General features: G+C 44.5%; 1 protein-coding gene across 3 annotated transcripts in view; it reads right to left on the reverse strand.

Moving 5' to 3' along the window:
* Nucleotides 1–7,614: 7,614 nt before the first annotated feature.
* The window catches only part of CORO2A (coronin 2A), a 45,993-nt gene continuing 28,149 nt past the window's right edge, over nucleotides 7,615–25,458 (reverse strand). For 2 of the 3 annotated variants that reach the window (XM_015849995.2, XM_015849996.2), the window contains exons 3-12: nucleotides 23,759–23,875; nucleotides 15,257–15,406; nucleotides 14,604–14,783; nucleotides 13,670–13,786; nucleotides 12,718–12,822; nucleotides 12,268–12,364; nucleotides 11,452–11,564; nucleotides 10,753–10,843; nucleotides 10,200–10,465; nucleotides 7,615–9,433 (exon numbers count right to left, since the gene is read on the reverse strand). In XM_015849995.2, coding sequence (XP_015705481.1) covers nucleotides 9,302–9,433; nucleotides 10,200–10,465; nucleotides 10,753–10,843; nucleotides 11,452–11,564; nucleotides 12,268–12,364; nucleotides 12,718–12,822; nucleotides 13,670–13,786; nucleotides 14,604–14,783; nucleotides 15,257–15,406; nucleotides 23,759–23,875 — 1,368 coding nt within the window. In that variant the 3' untranslated portion in view covers nucleotides 7,615–9,301. Of the gene's footprint in view, nucleotides 9,434–10,199; nucleotides 10,466–10,705; nucleotides 10,844–11,451; nucleotides 11,565–12,267; nucleotides 12,365–12,717; nucleotides 12,823–13,669; nucleotides 13,787–14,603; nucleotides 14,784–15,256; nucleotides 15,407–23,758; nucleotides 23,876–25,458 lie in introns of those variants that run through there. The other variant, XM_015849997.2, reaches the window with a different exon arrangement.

The raw sequence follows: 25,458 nt of genomic DNA on the forward strand, positions 1-25,458 counted from the left end.
GCTCAGTTGAAATACTCTGTCCTGTTTCAATATAAAGGATGGTCCGCACATTAACAAGCAGAGTACTCTTACACCCTACAACACGTTCTTTGTTCCAAAGCCTAGGATCCAGATTTTCTCTGAAATAAGGATGTGACTCACTTTGGTTTTTCTTCATTTGTTTGTTGTTTGTTTTTTAAATGAAAAAGCCTTTTTCTTAATTAATCTTTATGAAAACCACAACTCCATAGAAAATAGCAAGCCACTGTCACCACACTTGTTAGTGTAGTTTGCATTACAGTGTCTTTCTGTCATGGGCCAAAAACAACCCAATTTTCAAGTTTGGTTAGATAACATTTCTAAATTACTTAAAACACAAAACACTTACCCCAGTTTCTTTGTGTGTGTGTGTGTACATATATACAGGTATTGGTGTACATACTTAGGGAACTATATGAATTACAGACAGCTTAAGAATCCAGATCAGAGTTTAAATCTGTAGCAGCATTTCATCTGACTCTAGTACCTGGAGTTGAGCCCTTACTACATTATTCATTTTCTTCTCTTTAGAAGTTGTTGCCTGTTCTGATTTTTTTCTCCACTTCTATGTTCCCCTTTAGCCTCCCTTTTATTATCACTTGCCTTTGGTATTGTTAATGGCCTCACTGATTGTTTGCTTGTTAAATGATTTCAAGCTTGAATAGACTAATAAATTGTCTGAATTGATCTCCTTCATGACGCAGTTCAGAAAGCCTCACCCAGGTACTTTTACAGTGAGACTTGTGACTCATATTTAGCTAAAACATGATGCAATAGACATCCCAATGTAATCTGGGGAGAGCAAAGAACATAAAGTTCTCCATAAGCTTTTTGTGATGAGGTCCTCTGAATCTCAGTATTTAACAACTGAAAAGGAAGGTTTAATTCCACTTTGTTTTTTCCTGTCTTCACTTTCTGCAAGCACCCTCTCTCTAATCATCCAGGTGGATGTTTCCCAAACATTTTTCCATATTTGTACTTGTATAGTAGCAAATGTACTAAAAAAAGAGGGATCTAGAGCACAGGCCTTATGAGAAGCAGCTGAGAGAGCTGGGACTGTACAGCATAGAGAAGAGGATGCACAGGGGAGACCTTATTGCTTCCTGAAGGGAGGCTGTGTCAATGTGAGAGTCAGTCACTTCTTCCATGTAACCAGCAACAGGACAAGAGGAATGGCCTCAAGTTTCACCAGGGGGAGATTCAGGCTGGACATTAGGAAAATCCTCTCCAAAAGAGTAGTAGGTGCTGGAACAGTCTGCCAAGGGAGGTGGTGAAGTCAATGAACCTGGAGGTGTTCAAGAAACATCTACATGTAGTACTAAGGGACACTGGCTTAGTGGGAAACATTGGTGACGGATGGTTGGACTGTATGATCTTAGAGGTCTTTTCCAATCTTGGTGACTATGACTCCATGAATTCACCTTTGTCCTCAGGCATTTGTGCAGTAAGACTTGAATGGGCCATCCAGGGATCAGCAAGATTAGTCCAGTGAAGAAGTAAGTTAGCTGAGGATACTTAATGGTCTTCAGCAGGGCATAAAGTTGCTGTAAAATAAAAAGGAGTATCGTCCTTTTTCACAAGACAGGACAAATAGGTGTGAGGGATGCACTTCTATTTCGTGTGCTCTGGCTCAGGAATAGCAATACCTGAGCTGATAAGCAGATCTACTTGGGCATAAGCACTGTAAAATCAGGCAGAGTCAAGAGCCCACATTCCAAAGTATAGCCAGTGTATCTGAGAAGCTATTGGTGATAGAAGAAAAAAAAAACAGTATGTACAAGATTGACTACAAGTCAAAAACTCTGTGCTCTGAGTATTTGCATCCACTAGAGCCCGTGAAGCTCTCCTGTACACTTCTCAACACCTCGAGGTCAAGAGATATCTTCTCTGACATCTGATATTCACAGCAACATAAGCAACATTTGCATATACATACAACATTTATGTATGCCAAAATAAAGAGACATTTTCCACACATCAAGCTAGCTGAGCCATTAGATGTGCAGCAAACATACTTGGCAGTGCAGTAGAGTACTTAACAGCTGCAATAACTGATTATTGATTAATAAATTCTTTTGGTTAATCTCATGATGAGAACTTTTTTCAATAATTCATCTCAGATAACAGGACTGAAATTAACATCAGAAACTGTAGAAAGAAAGAGTCGGGTTCAATATTAGCACATAGCCTCTTGAGGGCAAAGCTGCAAGCACACTGGCACAGGCTGCCTGAGGAGGGCAAACATCTCCATCTTCAGAGGTTTTCAGCAGGCTAAAAAAACATCTGCCACAAATGGCATGTATGTAGTTAATCCTGCTGCAAGCACAGGGATGACTAGTGACGACACTCATCTTTCTTAGTTCTACTCTGTACATGTCCTTCAACTCAGACAGATGAAGCTAATAAGGAAGTGACATCTGATTCAACTGTACTTATTCTTCCCTATTGAGTTCCACATCACATTTGCTTCTTCAGATTTGTTGTTTGGGTGTTGGTTTTTGTTGGGTTTTGTTTTTTGTTTTGTTTGGGTGTTTTTTTCTGAGACTGAAATACATTTGTTTTCTTACATAAAGCAAACCTTTTATACCAGTTTTATAAAGAATTTCACACCATGGCACATTTGTAAATGCAAATACATGTAATGTTTGTAGAAAGATTATAACATAGCCTCGAGCTATCATCTGGATTCCTATCTTTGTTTATCAACAAAGGAAGAGCTACTCTGAACTGCTTGTCTTGCCATCTTACCTGCAACACAAGTTGATTGGAAAACACAGAAAGAGAATGAAGTCATTAAAAATGACCTATTATTGGGTTGTTGTTTTGTTTTTTTTTCCAGCCACAGACTATAAGAAGTGGTACAGCTTCACTGTAAATTGCAGTGTTGATGTAAGATATCCAGAAACCTGTTCATTGATTTTATCTGGGGTTACAAAAGAAATACAATTAGTCCACTGATGTTAAACAGAAGTCATTGTACAGAGTCACCTCCCAGATAATACTCCAGAAATTTTGTTTTTTGTCAGTATGATGAACTGGTGATGGATAAGGGAGAAAGCAGAGAAGAGCATAGAAAACAGCTGCCATCATCAGGCCATAAGATTATTAGGACTAAAGAGAGAGACATGAGGATGGTTTCATTGGTCTGAATACCCTGCTTTAATGGTTAGCAGCAGCAATGAGAATAATGGAGTGATTTAATTGACAAGTTATTAATTGCAGTCTCACAGTAGCCCTTAGATCTCTTTCCCAATCTGATCTCACATGCTAGCCTTAGTGTTGGCAGTTCAGCAGATTTGCTTTCTTGTACTCAGTAGTACAAGGAACATCATACATAGGACACACTGTCTGCATTTTGTCTTGAAAACAGTTAAATTACCTTTCATTCCTATTCCCTACACCAGCCTACATAGCCAAAGCCAGACCCGAAACAAACTGACAGAGGTTTGATGGTTCTATACTATGCCTTCAGTCCTGAACTCTTTTACATGTTTTTATGCATGATGAAAGAAAGTGCAAAATACATCACAACTGAAATACTTCATCTCACGTCAAGATGAGACCAGCAGACCTGGAGACATAAACAGTCCATGATCACTAACCAGTTATGACAAAGAAGCACCTTCTCTAAAGCTACAAAGTAAATGACCATTAAATTCTCTCAGCATGTATTTACAACTGAATAATAATAATAAGGTCACTCCACTTAAGCCATTCTTAATAAAACTCAGAGATTTATCAAGCCAGAACACTGAGAATCTGTGTTCTCTTGAGAACATCCTTTTGAGAACACTCCTTTGTGATTCCTGGAAGTGGCTAACAGCAGTGCTGCAAACACCACCGTTTGTAGAATGAGCTTCTGATGCGTCCCAGAAGATCACAGGCATTGAACACAAATCACAGTAATGTCAGCTATGTTACCTAAGTAACCTAATTACAACAAATTAATTTGACATTCCAGAAAACAAGATCTCGATTGGTCCATTTTTATGATAAATACAGTTTGATTTAACCTACATAAGAATATACAAAACACAAAGACAGATTCCATTTTCTTGCGATCCTAACTTTTGGTGTTTAGTGAAAATCACTCGATAATTCTGTTTTCACAGTCCATCTTCTATTATCATTACAGCAGCTCACTTTCATCTTTGCCGTATTCGAAACACGTAGATGTAAAAAGGTTTTCTGAAGGATGTAGCGCTCGCTGTACACGAAACAACAGACCCCTCTTCTGGACGAGGATAACATTGCACTCCATTGCGCAGAAACGTCTGCAGAGGAGCAAACTGTTCACGGTTACTGAGCATGGATTATGCGAGCAAAGATCAGATCTAGTAGTCGACATGAATAATACAATTAGTCTACTGAATTCAGAGGTGACCACGGAGCAGTCACCTATGCCCGCGAGGATTGCATGAGCCTCTCACTGGCTTTGCAGGGCAGCAGTCAGAATGGCTGCAAGGAGCGAGCAGGCAGACCAGTGGGGGCTCATTGGGAGGGCTTTAACCTCTCACTCTGGGCACGCTGTGTGAAAATACACAACGAACTTGTCAGAAATGTGATTATGTATGACTGTTCTTGGAAATCTAATGCATATGTATAGCTTCTATCTGAATGCTAGGTATGCACCTTAGGTGGAGCAATCCTCTGTGCATCCGGTAATAAGGAGTGTTGCCTCTTAGTGATGCATTGGTCATTGGTGTTAAGAGGTTCCTTTGGTCATGTTTTTGGTTTTTTTTTTGGTGACAGCAGCAGGAATAGATTGGTGTGTCTCAGACTTTTTTTTTCCTGAGAAGCAAGGACTGTTGTACAACATTTCATGACTGCAGTTCCGTGCTCCTTCTCCTTGCTTTGTATTTTTAAAAGTAGAATTGATGCTGCGTTTGATCAGAATAAAAGAACTGGGGAAAATGTGGGGAATCCTTAATTAGGCATGACTGAGAATTTAACAACAACAACAACATCCATCATCTTTGTCCTGTTGTAATCTGGAGGGAGTGTGAAACATTTCTTTTGGGGAGCATCTACATCGGAGAGGTAGGAGAGATTATGTGCAGAGAAACTGGCAAGGAATAGTGGGCTTCAGGTTTGAGTTAGGACAGGAGCACAGAATCATATAATGGCTTTAGTTGAAGGGGACCTCCAGGGCCATCAAGTTCCAAGCCCAAGCCACAACCATGATTGCCTGGGGCCCCATCCTGCCTGGCCTTAAACACCCACCCCAGGGACAGGGCATCTTCAACCTCACCAAGCAACCTGCTCCAGCATCTCCTCACTCCCTCATTAAAAACCTTCCCCAGTCATCTAGCCTAAATCTCCCCTCCTTTAATTTAAAAGCATTCCTCCTTTGTAAAATTATAATAATAATAATTAATAAACATTTTTTAAAAAATTGATTTCCCTCTAGTTTATGAGCTCCCCTCAAGTACTGGAAGGCCACAGTGAGGTCTCCCCACAGCCTTCTTTTCTCCAGGCTGAACAAGCCCAGCTCCTTCAGCCTTCCTCTGCAGAAGTGCTCAGCACTTGAGGCCCTACTCTGGGCCCACTTCAACAGCTCTGCATCCTTCCTGTGCTGGGGAAAAAAAAAAAAAAAAAACTTAATTTGCTAAATATAACAGCGGAATGTGAGATAATACAATATAATACAATATAACTGGAACTGAAGCAAATACATCAAATAAAACGAGTGTGTCTGAAACCAAAGTGCTCGTTCTCATGCTGTAGGTGAGACAACCAGGGAGCACACAAAGCAAAACAGGCAAAAAGAGGCAGACCTGTGCTTAGCATATACTTATACACAAAAAAGCAGTAATTAGTATGTATTACACCCACATATATCTGTATGCATATGGAATGGAATTACTGTGCTCCCCCAGCATCAAATTCCCTTGTGGTACATACCAGACATCCCCATTTTCCTCCATCACTTACCAAGTGATCCCAGGTCTCTGTGCAAAAACAGTTCCATGAAGAGGTTTGCCCTTTCCAGAATGTGGAAGGACCCAACACGCTCTTTAGATGTACTGCAGGGACCTTATCTCCCTCTACAGAATGTAGGGAGCTGGATCGGGTAGAACCATCTCAATTGACTGATCCTCTGGTGTTGACCAGCCAGGTGGCTTCTGCCAAACGCTTCTCCCGGTGCTTAGATGTTCCACCACCCATTGCTTTCAGCATAGTTTTCAACAACCCATTGTATTGCTCAGTTTTGCCAGAAGCTGGTGTAAGGTGGGGGGTATGATAAATCCACTCAATGCCATGATCTTTGGCCCAGATATCCACAGGGGAATTTCTGAAACAAGTCCCATTATTGGACTCAGTTCTTTCTGGGGTGCCATGTCACCACAGGACTTGTGTCTCCAGACCCAGTATGGTGCTTCAGGTGGTAGCATGGGGTACTGCACATGTTTCAAGCCACCCAATGGTTGCCTCCACCATGGTGAGCCCGTAACACTTACCATTGCGAGATCATGGCAAGGTGATATAATCAACCTGTCATGCCCCCTCATATTTATACTTTTGCCATCGCCCTTCTCCCCAGAGAGGTTTCATCCTTTTGGCTTGTTTAATTGTGGCACGTGTGTCATAGTCATGAATAAACTGTTCAATAGTATCCATAGTTAAGTCCACCCCTCGGTCTCTAGCCCACTTACATGTCACATCTCTTCCTTAAAGGCCTGAAGTCTCCTAGGCCCATCGAGCTAGAAGTAACTCTCCCTTGTTTTGCCAGTCCAGGTCTATTTGAGCCACCTCAGTTCTGGCAGCTCAATCTACCTGATGGTTATCTTGCTGTTCTTCTGTAACCCAACTCTTGGGCACAGGAGCATCTACATGATGCACCTTCATAATGGTATTATTTTGTTTGGGCAGCAATTGCTTTCCAAAGCTCAGCAGCCCAAATAGGTTTACCCTTCTGTTGCCAGATGCTTTGTTCCCACTGCTGTGACCACCCCCATAAGGCATTTGCCATCATCCATGATTCACTACAAAGATAAAGCATTAGCCACATCTCCCATTCAGCAACATCTAGGGCCAGCTGGACTGCCTTTACCTCTGCAAACTGACTTGATTCTCCTTTACCTTCAGTGGCCTCTGCAGCTTCTCATATGGAGCTCCACACAGCAGCTTTCCATCTGCAATGCTTCCCCACAATACAACATGATCCATCGGTGAACAGGGCAGATTTCTTTTCATTTTCTGGTAATTCATTGTATGGTGGGGCCTTGAGTGATTTCCAGAAAGGGCTGGTTTATTCATAGACATAACATCATGGTGCAGGACATTTTGATATGGCTGAACCCTGCAGCATCAGGGACAGATGGGAAAGCTAAGGCCACACCTCCACGCAAGACAAAGAGACAACAGGGGATGCTCTTTTCTGAACTTCCTTAGGTCATCCATCCTCTGATTCAGCCTAGTTTTTAGTCACTTTAAAAATACGACGACAATAAGAAGCCAACAGCCTTGCATGTATCAAAAAACTTCTAAATATATTTATTATTCAATTATATTTGCTTTTCATTGCACAAATTTGTTTTTTATCCCCATGTTTTACAGGTTTTGGTTTTTTGTTTTTTGGGTTTTTTTGTGTGGTTTTTTTTTTTTTTTACAAAGCAGTTAGGAGTTTTAGAAACTGTTAAATGATCACAGAAGTCAATTTAGGCACAGTTCATTAGCCCAGAATTACATTTCCTCCCTTTTTTTTCTTTTTTATTTTATTTTTTTTAAGATTTATGATTGCTTTTGAGCTCCAAATTGAAGTGTATTTCACAGTGTACACTTTTATGGGCATACTGTCTAAAAGAGCAGTTTCGATTACATTGTCTTGCCTTATCACAGGCTGCCAGCAAAGCCTAAATGAATCTTTTTTCTAGAAATGCTGAAATCAACACAACCCTAAGATGGGAACCACGGTGGCTGACAACATTCTATGCTATCCAGTCATAGCATGATGAAGAAACAGACCTCAAGAGAAAGTACAAATTCTGTGGAAAAATTATTATGACTAGGAAATAATTTAAATAATTTATTTTGTAGGAAAACTAAGAAAAAAATCCAACAGATAAAATGCATACGGTGAGTGACAAAGTCATATCAAGCACTTGCACTTCTGATAATAATACCATGGAAACCAAAGTACCATATTCCTGGGACTACACTGTGAAAATGGCTTTGAAGCCTGAAAGCTGTCAGGTTTTCTTGGCATGGCTGGAGAACTGTGGGCTTTTAGATCTCTTGTCTAGTTGTTCTCTTTGGTGAGAAAACCTGACCACTTCTGGCGTAAGATGCACATGTTTGGTTTAAAGCTGTGTATCTGTGGTGTGTTGCTTTTGCAAATAAATGCATACTGCAGAGTGTGCCCAGGGTGCAGGAAAGCCCATTCCAGAGGACATGAAAGTTTGATTCAACAAGGCTGTTCTTAAGATAATAGGAATCATTATTTTTTTTCAAAAAGTAGTGTTAAAGAAGAGTTGGAATTGATGAACCTTATCAGACTCCTCCAGCTCAGAACATTCTATGAAATAAGTGACTGATGCAATCCTGAAAAGCATTACAACTACTCCCTCTCTTTAATAATGCAGAAACAAACAAAAATGTTTGACTTTTTAGCACCCACATCTGTTGTTGCTATGTAGAAATGAATTAAGAATTTTTGAAAGCCGGGTAAACTCGATGTAAAGGAAATAAGCTGCCAAAGTCTTTGTATGATTCCGATACAAACAAAGCAGCCCTCTTTCACCTACTACCAAAGTGCTGACCACTGGCAGCCCCAGTGCAACCTCCTGCATGGAACAGGACTATCCCCAGCACCAGGTGAGGGAAGCTGCAGTATCATTTAGCCCCCCAATGCAGGGCTGAGTCGTGAGACAGGAGGTGGCAGGAGGATCACTTTGGAGTCTGAGGGGGGAAAAGAAGCAAGCAGCTGCCTTTACTCTCCCATTGTGTAACGTGGAGGAACAGCAAAACAGGTTTTGGTCCTAGAGCTTAACAGGTGGCTTCACCAGGACAAGAGCAAGATTTTCCAAAGTCTCTCACTACCTTCAATGCATGAGCTTCAGACACAAGTGACTTGGCAGGAGACTGAAGAAGCACAGCAAGTCCATCAACAACTGTCTGGTGATGATTAGGGAAATGTGACCACCACAAGCCAGGGAAATCCATGCTGCCTGAAGCATCAGTTTTTCCGCCAGCAAAAAAAAAAAAATAAAATAGGAGTCTTCTGCAAGAAATGGAGTCTGCTGCAGCAGCTGAGGGTGCAAAGAGTCACAGACCAGCACGTTCAGTACCTGCCTGTGTCCATGTTGAGGTTTCTGAGCTCCAGCTCCAGTTGTTTAATTTTGACATCTCTGTGATTTAGGAGCACACGAAGTCTGCGGATCTCTTCCTGTTGTCGGTAAAACATCTGCAGAAGCTGTAAGAAAAGTCACACTTTACTTCTCTTACAGTGAGGAAATAAAGACTTATCCTAACAAACACCACCAATCCTGTCAACTTCTGAGAGAAACTGCACCTAAAGAGAGTGCTTTCAGCTTACAGACTGACCTTCAGCAGCAATCACCTGCACTGAAAAAGTAGGTCTTTGTCAGTAATGTTACATCTGCTTAATTCAACAGATAATATAACCATCCTCCTGATGGCTCATGCGGAGGAGTATTTGGATTCTAGATTCCAGGATCGCTCACTGTCCTTCCTGAGTGTTGGTTTTTTTTTTTCCCTTTTTTTCTTCTGTTCATGCTCTTTTCTCTCTATTTGGACTAGCATGACCTTTCACTGTGCAAGCACATGACCAGCTTTGAAAGACATGCATGTGTAGCCTCATGGGGCAGGCTCAGAAACATGAAGAATATCCTTCTTCACACCACTGGAAAACTGAGATCAGTACATTTCTACCTTGTCAAGCACAGATGCTAAAGCCTTTCCTGAGCGAAAGTGTCTAAGCATGACTATGGGGATAGAAAACTTTCCAGGGTTCCTAAGTGTAAACAACCTGCATATACTCAAAAATGTCCCTGAGCTGCCAATGGGCTTCCTGCTTGCCACAAAGATCTCACACTCTTCCAGACTCTGCAAAATAAACCTTCTCCAGATTCCATCATCACCTTGTGAAACACATCTTTTTGCCAGCTGACTCTGGGTATCCCCCACGCCCCCAACCCCTCACCCTACAATCTTCACACCTCATTTTCAGTTTTTGGTGGTGGACACTCAAATACATCGAAGCCATTGGACAGACGCATGTGTTCATTTTTTGGCAACCTCTCCTCCTCCTTCAGCTGGTTTCTGCTATCTTTAATCTCACTTTTCTTCTCCATCTCCTCTGGTGGCATTCTTCCTCTCTGACTCTTGTTCAGGTCAGGACTTTTCACACGTGGCTCTGACTCAGGAAGCTGTGGTAAGGAATTCACAGGTCCAGAACCTGGTCTCAAGGATACCAAGAGAGGCCCTAGGGAGGGAGGCAGGTGACTGGTTAGCACTCACAAACCATCTTCAGAAATCAGCAGAAAGCAGTTCATTCAAACAACCTGCAGGGATGGACATGGAGGCGCTTGACAAGAGAGGTCTCTGGAGTTCACAGTAGTGAACATTTCAGCCACTATATTATTATAGTTGACAGCTATATTTGTTACATCTCTCCTTTACCTCCATTCCTATTTTTCAGGCCAGAGAGCCAGCAGCAGCTTACCCAAGCCCTGGGGAGCTGAAGGGCTGGGGAGCTCTCCATGTGCTGACCTTTGTTAACTCCGTTCAGCCACTCTTGTGCCGTCATTGCTGGCTGGCTTCCTGTGGTCAAAGGGTAGATGTCTTCCTGGTATGACTCTGACTGCAAGCAAACAAAACAGTCACAACATCAGAGAGGTTTGGGCTTAGACTGTCCATACTGGAACATGGTGGAGGAAGGATCTCATTCCACCTCATAGCAGGGAGTATTCCACTAGAACATACATATAATCTTCTCACCTGTCCAGAACCTTTCTCCTCCTCATCTCAGCTCAGAAGGAGAGCATCTGACAGCCTATTCTAAATTCCTGCGAGTAAAGCCCTTTCACATCTGGACAACAGTCTGGGGAGAAGTTAGTAACACAGACTAACCCTATGTTGCCAAACTCCTTACATCTGTAAACTTGAAGTTCACAGCCAGCTAGTTGAGCTGATAATCAGAGAGACCTTTTGTTAAACCCAAGCAGAGCAGTCTGGTGAGGGTGAGTTTTGAAGGAAAGTTAGCTATTACACAGGGATCTTACTCTGAGTTACCCAACGCACAGTTTGGTGGCAGGGCTGCCCCACCAGCTGACTAACTTTGTTCCTTGGAGAAGGAAACTCTCTTGTTCTCCCTGCTTACCTGCCATCCAGTAGTCACAGAGAGGAGGCACTGCCCTCTTACTCATCAGTTTTTATCCCAGACACATGTGTGACCCGAGGCTAACTTACCCGTCGAGGGACAATCATGGAGACAGGCTCAATCAGGCTTTTGGTTGGAATCAGTTTGTAAAAACGGAAGATCTCACAAGCTGACACTTCAAGGCCTCTTTTTGGCATCATTCCTGTTGGGAAAGCAACAGAGAAACAGGATAGACATCTTTCTAGGAGAACTAATGTCATCTGTCATGGAAGAAGGGCCAACAAACGTGAGTCAGAGTGCCAGCTCAACAGCAGCATGGTCTGAAATCTGAGCCGGCACTCTATAGGCTGAGATCTAAGAGCTGAAAACCAAATTTATGGAAATAAATTAAATGAGTCAAACAATGGGTTGATGTGAGTACAGGTTAATGAGCAAGGGTCTTGATTTGAGGAGGGGTAACCTAGTTGCAAGAGGTCTAACTTGAATGGGAAATGCCAGTACTGAAGAAGGTAGGCTAGTGGAAGGAGCAAAGGCAGTGTGTGACATGCATTACTCACAAAGAAATCCCAGAGTAGAAACAGTGTCAACAGAGTGGAAATCTGGAAATCTTGAGGCAAAGCCTTAAAAGGAAGAAATATGCTCCACCTCTAAACCCAGACTACAATCCCTTCCATCTTGACCAGCTATGTGGAGGGGATTTAGCAGACACAGACAGAGTCCCCCAGTCCATATTTTGCTGGCCAAAGGAGACCTCTCCAAGTAGTGACCATGGTATCACCTGAGATACATAGGTGATACCTAGTGCCAAGCCAACCACTATTCCAGTATGGAGACTGAAATTAACCCACTCTCTTTACTTCACATGTTATACTCTTGTAACATTAGGCAAACACACTGCCACTCACCTATTCCCTTCTGTGGTAAGTGAGAGCGATATTCCATCAGGTAGCTCAGGTATGGTTTCTCAGGGCTAATCTCATAGTACCGTATATTTCCATCACCCTAAATGCAAATAAAATGAACATAAGCCAGGCTCTGCTGTCCAGTATGAGAGTCTGTGGAGAATGCATGGCCCCAGAAGCTGTGTGAGGTCAAGAATGTAAGCACTTCCTAACAAAATATTTACCCTGTATGCAGGGAAGTCAGGACTCTACTGTCCCTACATTAGAAGTGACATGTTTGCAGTAGAAAATGTGGCCTGATTCTCCAGCATTCTCCCATCCCCATCCCACTGGTCCATATCCCTAGGTTAACATGATCAGAAGCATCTATGACTTCAGCTTCAGCAATGTGGATGATGCAGCACTGACTAAGGGAAGAATCAGACAGCATTTGCTAACATGGAAAGCACTTACCTTTCCCACAATATAAAGCATGTTTGTATCTGAGTCGTAGAAAGGAAACAGGAGCCCTGAGGAGCCATCCAGATCCTCCTCCAGTAAAGGCACAGAAAGGTCATTCTGGGTAGGACACAGGAAAAGCAAACAGCTGGAATCACCTGGCAGCTACCTCTAGTCAGGAACATCTTACATGAATTCCACCTTGGAGTGACATTTGAGAGCTGCTCTGTAATATTGTACATCTCAGCACAGCTCAGCGTTGTGGAAAGTGTTTGGAAGGCAGTGCAGTTCTTTGCCATACACAGTGAAGCCACGTCCAAATACAGTCAAATAATACATCAGAGAGCTGGTCAACCAGCTCTGTCTGCTACAAAGGATGACTGTGTGAAAAAGAGGCAGAGGACCACGCCGCAAGGTTAGCAGATGCAGAGGGGTACAGCAATGTGGTGAACAGAGGAAAAGTGTCGCTGCATATGAGGGGGGCAGAGGAGAGTTTGGAAATGCCAGCAGTCATCATTGAAGCGTGTCTTGAAAGCAGCAAATACTACCTAATGTAAGGAACCATCACAAATCAATCAAAAATAAATAAATAAAGCACATCTCCTTCCTTCAAGGCTTTGCTTTAATGTATTTATCTAGAATTCATTTAACTTCCAGTATCCATAAGAGTTTTGCCAAAAAGACCACTAAGAGCTGCTTTTAACTTTTTTTGAATTACCTTTTCCTGCACTGGGAACAACATTATCTTTATTGTAGTGGATTCTATGTACAGAGAGTTGAGAGCATCTTCAGAAATTCATACTCAGTTAATAGTATCCTAACAGTACAGCCTATCACACTGTAAGAATTAGACAGACTGCTTTTGAATTGCTGTTACAAACCAATTCTTGAGCTGGTGGAATAGTGAAGTGACAATAAAGGAAAGAAGAATTAAGATAGTAAGGTTAGAATTGATGGTTCAACTCACTTGATCCCATAATGCAATTTGCCTGTTATTCCACCGGGATGTTCCAGTAGAGAGCAGCTTCTTCATGTTTCCAAGAAACAAGACTTTATTGGCTCTGTGAGACTTGTAGCTGGCTTCCTATAGGAGAAGAAAACCCATTCCTGAGTAAGAGACAGCACCTTTCCTTGCTGCAGTAAACAATTTCAGGAGAAATCACATCATGGCAAGAAACCACCTTCCATTGCTCACAAAGCTTATCTGAGTGGTCTAAGGCACACACCAGTTCGTTTTCGTGTAGCCACATTTCGTTTTACCTGAGACCTCTAGTCCAAGAAGCCATGCACAGTTGAGAATGAAAGAACCACTCAGAGTATTTACCCTTGAATTCTTATGTGGGGAAGTTGTGCATGTCTAACATATCTCCCCAATTGGGCTGAAACTACAGTGAACAGTATTTCACAGGGATCTGAGAAAGGTAGCTTGAACTCTTTAAGCGCATTCTCAAAAACCTAGTAAATCTCTCTGGTTAGTGATTCACATATCCACATCAGGGGAATTTCTGTTGGATTTTCTGTGCACACAAATGTGTGCAAGTACCTCCAAAAGGCAGTCAGCCTCACCTTACCAAGAGACATAAAGTACAGACAAATGTACACTTCCATCCAGCTGACATCCTGACATCCATCAGCTAGAGCAAGGAATCCCAGAGAACTTCAGAAGGAAGCTATTAAATTAGCGCACTTCACAAGGGGCATAAGATAGGTAGGAAGATACAGAAACCCTGTTAATAGTGGCAGCAATTATTTCATGTAAAATGGAAGACAATACCAACATTAAATGACTGTAAGAATACTGAGCTCAGATCTGTCTTTTTTAGTGGCAATTAGTCTACCCAGAAGTGGAAATGCACCACAGGTGAGATCAGCTGGATCTAAAAACCCTGAAGTCAGCCTACTTGTAGGACTGTTCTTGCACGAGGGTCTATCAGACGGATCTTTTTATCTCTGCAGGCTGTGGCAAGGAGGCTGCCATCAGTGTTGAATGACATGGAGAGGACCACATCTTTGTGAACATCAAGGATCTTCACTGGGTTTGACAGGACATCTTCCCTGGTATCAAGGTTCCAGATCATTATCTGAGGCAGAAGAACAAAATGTCAGCTCTTTGTTCCCTGGCCAGACTGGGACTTTGTATATGTACACTCTTCACATCTTCCTCTCTTCTCTACATGTATAGGTCATCATGTATTTAAAATAATTTAAAATAATTTCTGGTACATAAGTCAAATCATGGTTTATACATTTAAAAAAAAAAAATGGCCAGCATCAGTGCGGATATTGGCACTAGCACAAAAATGAAGTCAAAGGTATATGGCATTGAATATTGCTAGAGGAAAAAAGAAAAGAGTAGGCTGATGTTCATCAGAAGAAAGGAAAACGAGCCAGGTGTTTTGAAACCCATGACAAAGACCTCTTGCCTTTGGACTCAGTATGGAAGTTCCCTCTCAGGAAGGTTTCTGAAGTCCTTATCGTTAACTTATAGCTTAAAATGAAAACAAATTTCAAAAGAACCTGACAAACACAGCATCTCTGCAGAGAACAAACCCACCTTGTAGTCATGGCCGGAGCTGAAGAGGATGTTATTGGCAGTGGGATGCCATTCAATGAGGCCAACCCTTCGAGCATGGCCAAGAAGTTCCTTCTTCGGGGTGGTGATGTTTTTTGTTAGCAGGTGCTTGGGGATGTCCCAGATTTTAACCTGAAAGGCACAAAATGGGTCTTAGTGAGATTAGTGAGTATGGTGCTAATTAGGAATATACAAATTTCTCTTCACATTGCATTATTTTGTTGGTATATTTCCTGCCTTTATTGTTTACCAGCCTTTCAAATTTATAACTTTCTTTTTAGTGGATCTAATTCTCTGACTATAGGTGGCAATTTCACATTTTTGTTTTAAATTGGCCATCAGACTTACACTCAGCAGTGCCATCAGCACATTTATGAGGAACTATTGTTCAGGGTAAGAAGTAAGCCACAGATCTTAAAGACATCAAACCGCATCACTTGCAGTTTTCCGCTTTGTCTCATACCAAACTTCGAGCAGGAATGGGCAAATATAAAAGAAACTTCAGCAAAGGGTCCTAGGAGATGTTACAGCATTGACAGATCCAAGCAATCATCCAGTCAACACTAGTTTAAGTACACAACACTGGTTTAAGTACACAGAAGCCTATGTAGGTGGCCACATGGTAGGCACCCTGATTAGAGAGACCGGGCATCATCACACGCTGGGAGTCTGTTGTCTCATAACAGCTCTGCTTGCTGCCCTCCATTCATCTGGAAGGATACTACATGGAAACAGAAATAAACATTGCCTCACTGGTGTGGAAGGAGACAGTAAAGGTGACCTGTAGAAACAGATTAACCTGTGTGACATAGCTGTCAAATAACCCAATCATCCCAGAACCTCAACAGTCCAGGGGAGAGAGACACAGCCGTGGACACCGTGAAGTCTTCTCTCAATTACTGCTGTGTCACATTCCTTATATATAATACTAATTCCCACGCAGACACGTACACCCGCCACACACCCAATACACGTGAGATAAACCCATACAGACACCTACCCAAACCTCCCTCCCACTGGCTCCCTAATCTATAGGCCATAACTCAACTAATTCAGAGCACTCATCCTACTCAGAACTAAATTCTATGCACTCGTTAACCCTTACACAGAAAACTCCGTCTCCCAGCACCTCCCCCCTTTCTTTGACAAAATGGAGTTTCAGAGTCACAAGTGGATTATAACAGGGATCAAACAAACAGCAAGCAAAATAGCAACTGAAGTGCTCACGCCCAAAGTTAGAACACTCTCGAGTAAGCCGGGAGGGGTCGAACAGGTTGGAGAAGAAACCCCAGCCTAAGCCAGTCTGAGCGAGCAGGAAGTCCACCGCCATGCCAGGTTCAGTCAAAGAATGAAAAAGGATCAATTGTGCTTCTCTTTGGCCTCTGGGAATAAAGCAGAAGGGGTGAGGGTGTCCATGCTATTATTTTCATTGCTCCAGTGTAGTCAGCGTCTGTAAGCCCTTGTAAAACAAAAAGTCCCATCCATGTAACAGAAGAACATTGAAGTAAGAGGGTGCTACGCCCATCCCAAGGGGGCACATGACACCTCGCAGAATGAGTCACAGTGCTGTCAGTCAGCAGCTTGACTGGGTGGCGGCCGAAGAGGGGGCACACAATTCTGAAGTTCTCTCCTTGAATTACTCCAAACCAAAAATGGGAGCGACCCAGTTGGCCTCAGCAGGACAGGACGGCCTGATCCACATCTACAGCATGTCCCATAATTACTGACAGGAGCAGACTCTGGATGGCTGTTTGTCAGCTGAGGTGTTGGTCCACTTGGCAGGGAGTGGAGAAATGCAGCTCATCCCTTGAGGGGTTGATAGGAGCATTTACTTCTGCACCGGTCAGCAGCTCCTGGAGGGGTTGAGTTTCTCCCAGACACACCACATCACCAAGAAGACCACCCTATGTGACATGGATGTGGACACAGCACAGCAACATGTGGCCATGGCAAGCCAGGACCACAGCATGCGGGTGTATGGGGCCAGCAATGGGAAGGAGCAGTGCTGCTATAGGGAGGCAGCATCACAGCATGAGACGTATCACAGAATCACAGAATTGTAGGGGTTGGAAGGGACCTCTAGAGATCATCGAGTCCAACCCCCCTGCCAAAGCAGACCATGTCACACAGGTAGGCGTCCAGGCGGGTCTTGAATATCTCCAGAGAACGAGACTCCACCACCTCCCTGGCAGCCTGTTCCAGTGCTCCATCATCCTCACTGTAAAGAAGTTCTTGCGCACATTCATGCAAACTTCCTAAGCTGTAGTTTCATCCCATTACCCCTAGACCTGTCCCCATGCACTAAAATGTAGGTGGGACAGAGGGCAGGAAGGCCACAGCCAGTGTCAGGGCAGAATGACAGATGATTAATGGTCGTACAACTTTATGAAGTTGCATGTCAGATAGAACCAGTATTAGTGGGCCAGAATGTGTTGGTGGTGGATGCGATAGGGAGTGCCAGCAGAGCAAGCCCTGCTTCAGAGAGCACTTTAACTCACACACCCATCACAGATTCTGTCCCCTGCTCTTTTTTCTCTCAGAATCTGAAGGGTATTTTCCATTTCTACAACATATCCACATGGCCAGTGCGTGATACATGGCCCAAGTGGAACAGCTTGGAAAACTGTGGGAATGCAGTAAGGACTTTACAGAGTAGCAGCTATGGAGCAAGATAAGGACTTCACAGTGCAGCAGCTCTGGTGCAGGATAAACAGCATGAGAACCAAGGACACCTCTAGGAAAGGAATGCATGGCTCACAGCTCTGAAGGGGGATTTAAGGGTTGTTATTGCAGTAGCTTTCCTCCAGTTAGTCTGTGTGATTTTTTGAACTCCCTCATACGTCTGCTATAAAAGTACGGCATTTCAGGCAATCACAGAATCACAGAATCACAGAATCACAGAATTACCCGGGTTGGAAGGGACCTCAAGGATCATGTAGCTCCAACCCCCCTGCCCAGCAGGGCCACCAAACATACACCTTTACTAGATCAGGTTGCCCAGGGCCCCGTCCAACCTGGCCTTGAACATCTCCAAGGACGGGGCATCCACAACCTCCCTGGGCAGCCTGTTCCAGGACCTAACCACTCTCCTAGTAAAGAACTTCCCCCTAACATCCAACCTAAATCTTCCCTCCTTCAACTTAAAACCATTTCCCCTAGTCCTGCTATTATCAGCCCTTTCGAAGAGTTTACTCCCTTCCTGGGAGTAAGTTCCCTTCAGGTACTGAAAGGCTGCAATGAGGTCACCCCGCAACCTTCTCTTCTCCAAGCTGAACAAACCCAACTCCCTCAGCCTGTCCTCATAGGGGAGGTGCTCCAGCCCCCTGATCATCTTTGTGGCCCTCCTCTGGACCCTTTCCAAAATCTCTATATCTTTTTTGTACTGAGGGCTCCACACCTGGACACAGTACTCCAGATGGGGCCTCACAAGAGCAGAGTAGAGAGGGATGATCACCTCCCTATCCCTGCTGACCACCCCTCTCCTGATGGAGCCCAGGATCCCATTTGCTTTCCGGGCTGCCAGAGCGCACTGCTGGCTCATGTTAAGTTTCTCATCTATCAGGACCCCTAGGTCTTTTTCTGCCAAGCTGCTCTCAAGGACAACTCCTCCCAGGCTGTACAGGTGCCTGGGGTTCTTCTGGCCCAAGTGCAAAACCTTGCACTTTGCCGTGTTGAACCTCATTAGGTTCACCTGAGCCCAGCTTTCCAGCCTGTCAAGGTCCCTCTGAATGGCATCCGTTCCCTCCACCGTATCGACTGCACCACTCAGCTTGGTGTCATCAGCAAACTTGCTGAGGGTGCACTCCATTCCCTCATCGATGTCATTAATAAAGATGTTAAAGAGCACCGGTCCCAAGACAGACCCTTGAGGGACACCGCTCGTTACCGGCCTCCACCTGGACATAGAGCCATTGACCACCACCCTCTGTCTGCGTTCAAAGGGAAGTATGATTTATCCACACTGGTGAATGTCATAACTTCATTTGATTGATCCAACTACATTTAGCACCCGAATAGGGACCTGAATCGGTGTTGGAGCTGGAATTTGGGAAGAGCCAGATCATAGAATCATAGAATCACAGAATTACCCAGGTTGGAAAAGACCTTGAAGATCATCAAGCCCAACCGCAGCCTAACCAGTACCCTAACTCTAACAACCCTACACTAAATCATATCCCTAAGTACCACATCCAAACAGCTCTTAAACACAACCAGGGATGGCAATTCAACCACCTCCGTGGGGAGCCTATTCCAGTACATAACTAACCTTTCTGTAAAGAAATTCTTCCTAATATCCAACCTAAACTTGCCCTGGCGCAACTTGAGGCCAGATTTGGTGTTGGAGCTGGACCTCAAAACTTCTGTGGAAGACAAGAGGGGTCAAGGGAGACGGGGACGAACAGTGCTAGGAGAGCAAGTGGCGCACTGTAGCAGGAGTGGGGATTATCATCATAATCATCATAATAATCTCGTGCGGGTTGGAAGGGACCTTAGAGATCATCGAGTCCAACCCCCGGGATTCGAGCCTGTTGTGTAGCAGAGCGGCACTTCTACCACTTGTGCCACAGGGGGATTCAAACCCGGGCCCTGGTGTTGCAAAGCGGCATTCCTACCACTGCGCCACAGGGGCACACCACGCGACTCCACGGCTCATCAGGACTGCAAAATGGAAATAGAAGAGACGTCCCAGCTATAACACTCACTAAGAGAAGTGCACCCAGTAACCTGAAAAGACTGAGAGTTTTGGTAACCTGGGCTCAGAAAGAGGGGTTTATAGTGGAGATCCCCCTGGTTTTTACTCTGGATGAATGAGCAAGCCTGCTCCAGCAGCATTGCCCAACTGAACTTCAGATTGCTTCATGCACACCCACACCATTCTGCAGGACTGGTGAGCAGTGAGGAACTCAGGGGAGTTCAATAACTGAGGAGCAACAAGAACATCTCAAAATATTACAGCTAGATTTAAAGTTTCAGAATCAGCCTGTATCTACTTCAGCATTAGTTACTTTTCTTAAGTGGATAAGCAAAAACGTCCCAGAATTTCTGAAAACTGGGTCCTCTCTTGATGGAGAGCTTTGGGACAAAATTGGCACAAAACTCTGGGAGGCTTCTATTACTAAAGACAGAACGTCTGCTAAACTTTTACCTGTTTGGCACCAAATAATGGACGTCAAATTAGACAAGGCAGAATTTCTTCTGACCGTTCCCCATTGCCCTCCCACCCTCGACGCTGTCCCTCAGTGCTGAGAACAGCCCTTGCCCGGGTTTGATCCGCGGCTCCGACCTCGCCCCAGGCTGGGGAGAGAGAAATCGCTCCCCCCTTCCCCTCCGCCCTCACCGCAGGTGGCGCCGCTGTCGCTCGACGGAGCGTCCCAATCGTCCGCTGCTCATGGCTGCAGCCTGAACATAACTTGGCTAAAGACCAGAATGGACCCGAACCATAGGAACCTTTTGATCCTACTTCAGTCGATTCGAAAAACAAACCAGTCATTTTCCCTCATGAGGATAATTTGAAGGATAAAGATAGATTTTTCTACAGCACGTCACAGTGCTTTAGAGCAGCGCAGAAAAGTCACACAGGATCACAGAATGACCCGGGTTGGAAGGGACCTCAAGGATCATGTAGTTCCAACCCCCCTGCCCGGCAGGGCCACCAAACATACACCTTTACTAGATCAGGTTGCCCAGGGCCCCGTCCAACCTGGCCTTGAACACCTCCAAGGACGGGGCATCCACAACCTCCCTGGGCAGCCTGTTCCAGGACCTAACCACTCTCCTAGTGAAGAACTTCCCCCTAACATCCAACCTAAATCTTCCCTCTTTTAACTTAAAACCATTTCCCCGTGTCCTGCTGTTGTCAGCCCTTTCCAAGAGTTTACCCCCCTCCTGGGTGTAGGGGAAGGGAAACTGTATTGAAAGGCTGCAATGAGGTCACCCTGCAACCTTCTGTTCTCCAGGCTGAACAAACCCAACTCCCTCAGCCTGTCCTCATAGGGGAGGTGCTCCAGTCCCCTGATCATCTTTGTGGCCCTCCTCTGGACCCTTTCCAAAATCTCCATGTCTTTCTTGTACTGAGGGCTCCACACCTGGACACAGTACTCCAGATGGGGCCTCAAGAGCAGAGTAGAGAGGGACAATCACCTCCCTATCCCTGCTGAAAGTCTCCTGAAGACCTTCTTGATAGTCCTCAGGATTTTCTCAGCAACTTCATCTTTAAGGGGGCGTTGCTGAGCTCCGCTCCCACTGTTGTTGCGCAGCCTGAGCTAACGATATGGAGTTAACCGAAAGCTGCTGCAATTTCTCTAACAGCGTCTCTGGTAAATCATCTCCCTCAGAATCCCCAGCTCTCGGAACGGTCCCGCGACCCCCCACCCTTCTTTTCCTCCCCCCTCCCCAACGAGCCGCCGATAGCAAACTAACGTCCGAGGGACGCGGTCGGCAGACACGGCGCAGAAGGAGCCAGCGGCGTCGCAGGGCTGACCGCAGTGCTGGAGGCAGGCGGCACCTCCTCCGCAAAGAGGGAATCCGAGGCTTTTTTTCCCTGGATAAGCGGCAAAGCCTGTGCTGACTGCCGAGAGCCCTCACAATCCTCCCCCTTTTCCTCTTTAGCAGATTTCTGAGACGAATCGCCAGAGAACTACTGCGGCTCTCCCCAGAGCTTTGAGGGCTCGAATTCTCCGGCTCTACCGCTCCCGGTGAGCCATTCACAGTACCTGCCGCCGCCATCCAAACACTCTGCGAGTCACGGAGTTCATAGAGGAAAGCTCGTAGCGCCTCTCAGGAAGGGATGAGCTGAAGAGCAGACTTATTTCCTGCTCCAGCAGCTGATAGTAACTCCATCCCTGCGGCTTGAACCTTATCCAGGTCCAAAGCCCGTACAGCAAACTCAGTCACCCCTCCTTCCTCTCCCCCACTTCACATCATCCATTAGATGAGCTTCTCCGTAGCACTGAAGGACAATGCACCCTCTGCACACCCTGCTAGCACTTTAAAAACTTATACCATCTCCTTAATAGATCCTGTTAACATGATAAAAAACTAGAATTCACCGGACCCAAATCATTTGCTCTCTCCAGACCAAAACCCGTCCGTTCTTTCCAGACCAAAAAAAACATCTGCTCTCTCTCTCTGGACCCAAAACCATCCGCTCTTTCCAATCACAACACAATCAGACTCCACAATCGCAAATCACATTCACACTATCACATTCATCACATCACATTCATCACGTTGGGTCACCACTTGATGCAGCCTTCAGATAACCCGAACGTCCCAGAACCTCAGCAGTCCAGGGGGGAGAGACACAGCCACGGATGCCATGAAGTCTTCTCTCAATTTACTGCTGCGTCACATTCCTTATATATCATCCTAATTCCCGCACAGATGCGTACACCCGCCATGCACCCAATACACGTGAGAAAAACCTATACACACACCTACCCAAACCCCCCACCCACTAGCTCCCTAATCTACAGGCCGTAACTCAACTAATCCAGAACACTCATCCTACTCAGAACTACATTCTATGCACTCGTTAACCCTTACACAGAAAACTCAGTCTCCCAGCGCCTGTGCAGGTAAAAGGAAAGAGTCTTTCTCACGTTGACCCAAGAAGCACAAGCACTTAGGATGACAACAGAAGGTTGATTCATTGGTTCAATGAAAATGACTCTACTTCAGACATTCTGTGTGGTGAAGGGTAAATAAACACAATAGGAGGAAATATGTGTAGGCTCTCTGAATAAAAAGCACAGTGGGTAGTCAGGCTCTTCACTGTCATAGACACCAAACCACACTGCTGATAGGCCATCAGAGAAAGCAACCTTCCAGTGGGTAGGTATTGGCTGATTTGTCCCTTATGAACACAAGTGGCATCTTTGTGCTCCTAAACTGCATCTACACTGAAGTAAAGTAAATCTGACATGTGGTATTTGCTGTTTATCTATTGCGTGTGTTAGCATTAGCGTTTGCATTTCTGGTGTTCCTCTGCACTTTCAGTAGGAAAATGCTCTCTTTGATGCCTGGGGCAGAATAAAGTACAACATGGAATCCTTAGCTACCCTAGCATGGCTTTACAGAAAAACTCAAGGCAGGAATAAGCTCATAGTTGCTACTCAGGGAAATAATCTGAAATAGCTGTTACAGATCGTTGCATGAAGCTTTTGTTTTGTTGTAAAGGAGGAGTTTCGTAGTGATTGACCATGAAACAATTTTAAATTCATATTCTTTCTCACATAAACATAGCCAAAAAGATGGAAGGTGCCCAAAAGAAACGATATTTGTCCTATCATGATTTTAATAACATCAGCTAGATGGGATTACATAGGCCTGACCCCAAGAGAAATACAGAGATCCTGCTTTTATATCTGGCTTTTATATAGGTACTTTCACATATCATCCCTGGGCCTTGATTCTTTTCTAATTTCTCTCCCCCAGAAGCACATTGGACAGGGAATAGCACAAAGGATAAGCTGGGAAACTTACAGTGGCATCTTCTGAACACGACGCTATTACATAGTCATTGAACGGGTTCCACTTGATGTCCAGAACGTTCCCTTTGTGCCCACATATTCTGGGATAATGTGGGTCAAGCTTTCCTGTCTGGAAAAAACAAAGATCAAAACAAAGATGAGCCTTGGAATCACAGGCTGTTTCCAAGTGAGACCTGAGCCAGCCCAAGTGAGAAACCCCCTGCTGTTGTTAGGTTCCAAATACCCTGGGTGGTTTCTGCTGAGAATGGGGCTTTGCTGTTCCTGCAAGGCAAGTCTCGATGATGTAACTGACTTGAAGGGAAGCGCTGCTGCTTAGGCCTTCCTTAGTGTACACTGCTACCAAGAAAACTGTACACATACAGCAGTCAGGAATGCTGTGGCTATAGAAGTTATTACTTGATTCAGGTGCCAAAGAAATCTACAGGGGGAAAAGGGAATGAACTGAATCTCTCAATTTTATTTTTTTTTTTTTTTAATTTTTTTTTTTAGAGATTTGGGGAGGACAGGAAAATCTCTTTTTTTTTTTTTTTTCTTGAGTTTACTTTTCATTTAAGCAGGAAAAAATGTTTTTCCTCTTTTAGCTTCTTCAAGTAGAATTTATTCAATTTATTGATTTTTAAGCAAGCTTACTCAAATGCAAATTACAACCCCGGCTTTTATTTCAACAAGCTGTCCATTTTTCTCTGATGGTTTTCAAATCCAATCATTCATCACATTAAATCAACATTCAGAACATTCTGGAAATATATCATGTTTGGGCTGTAAGCTCGCTGCTACCTACCATCCACAGTGAAACACACCAAGGACCTTGTTCCACATGGGGGCTGTGCTACACCAGGACAACACATACTGCAAACAACCTCTGCTACAAAGTGATCTCAGCCTTACTTGCTAATAAGGTTGCTGGGGATTTGATTGAGGTTGGAGCAGCACTGGCTTCTCCCTGCCAGCAGGAGAATAAGAGGAGCTCCAGGGCCTCTCTCCCAAGAGTGCAGGTCAGCCACATGAGAGATGGTGCCAGGCTGGTCACACTTCACCTGCCTTCTTTTATCCCAGCTGGAGGAATCATAAACCAAATGAGTGCAAACGTTTGCTCTCCTGGCAAGCAGGCAGTGCAGGGCTGTGCTCCCCACACCTCTCCAGAGGTGGGCACTCAGGGTGTGCAGTGGAGGGGCAACAGTGCTGACCATAGCCAGCATGTAGCAGCCATGTCATTTTTCCACCCTCAAACATCTACAGACTGACTGCTTTTCGTGTAGAACTGGATGCGATGTAAAACTACTCTGGCTTCACTGGAAAGTTTGTCACACAGACTGGGACTAACCTGCTTCAAGAAGAACACCCAAAGGGCTTTGAAATGTAAAATATAGTCTAAAACAAAGCATTTTTGTAATAGGAGCAATAACAAGTGACTCAGGAAGGGAAAAGACAAGAGATAAAAGGGTTTTAATGATATTAAAACCCAGACACACCTCTAGACCAGGCTCCACAGCAGTCAGGGGAGCAGGGTAGGAGCCCATGGGGCTACTGTCACTGAACCACAAGAGGCAGTGGCCACAAAGACCACCTCAAGGAATACAAGTCAAAATCTGCCACTTTTCACCAGCTGGCACCAGTTTATAAGCTTATAGTAAAAAAGATAACTGGTATCACAACTGGCAGGCTCAGGGAACCCCTTTCTGATGGCGAGTG

This window comes from Coturnix japonica, chromosome Z (assembly GCF_001577835.2).
Source record: "Coturnix japonica isolate 7356 chromosome Z, Coturnix japonica 2.1, whole genome shotgun sequence".
Taxonomy (NCBI): domain Eukaryota; kingdom Metazoa; phylum Chordata; class Aves; order Galliformes; family Phasianidae; genus Coturnix; species Coturnix japonica.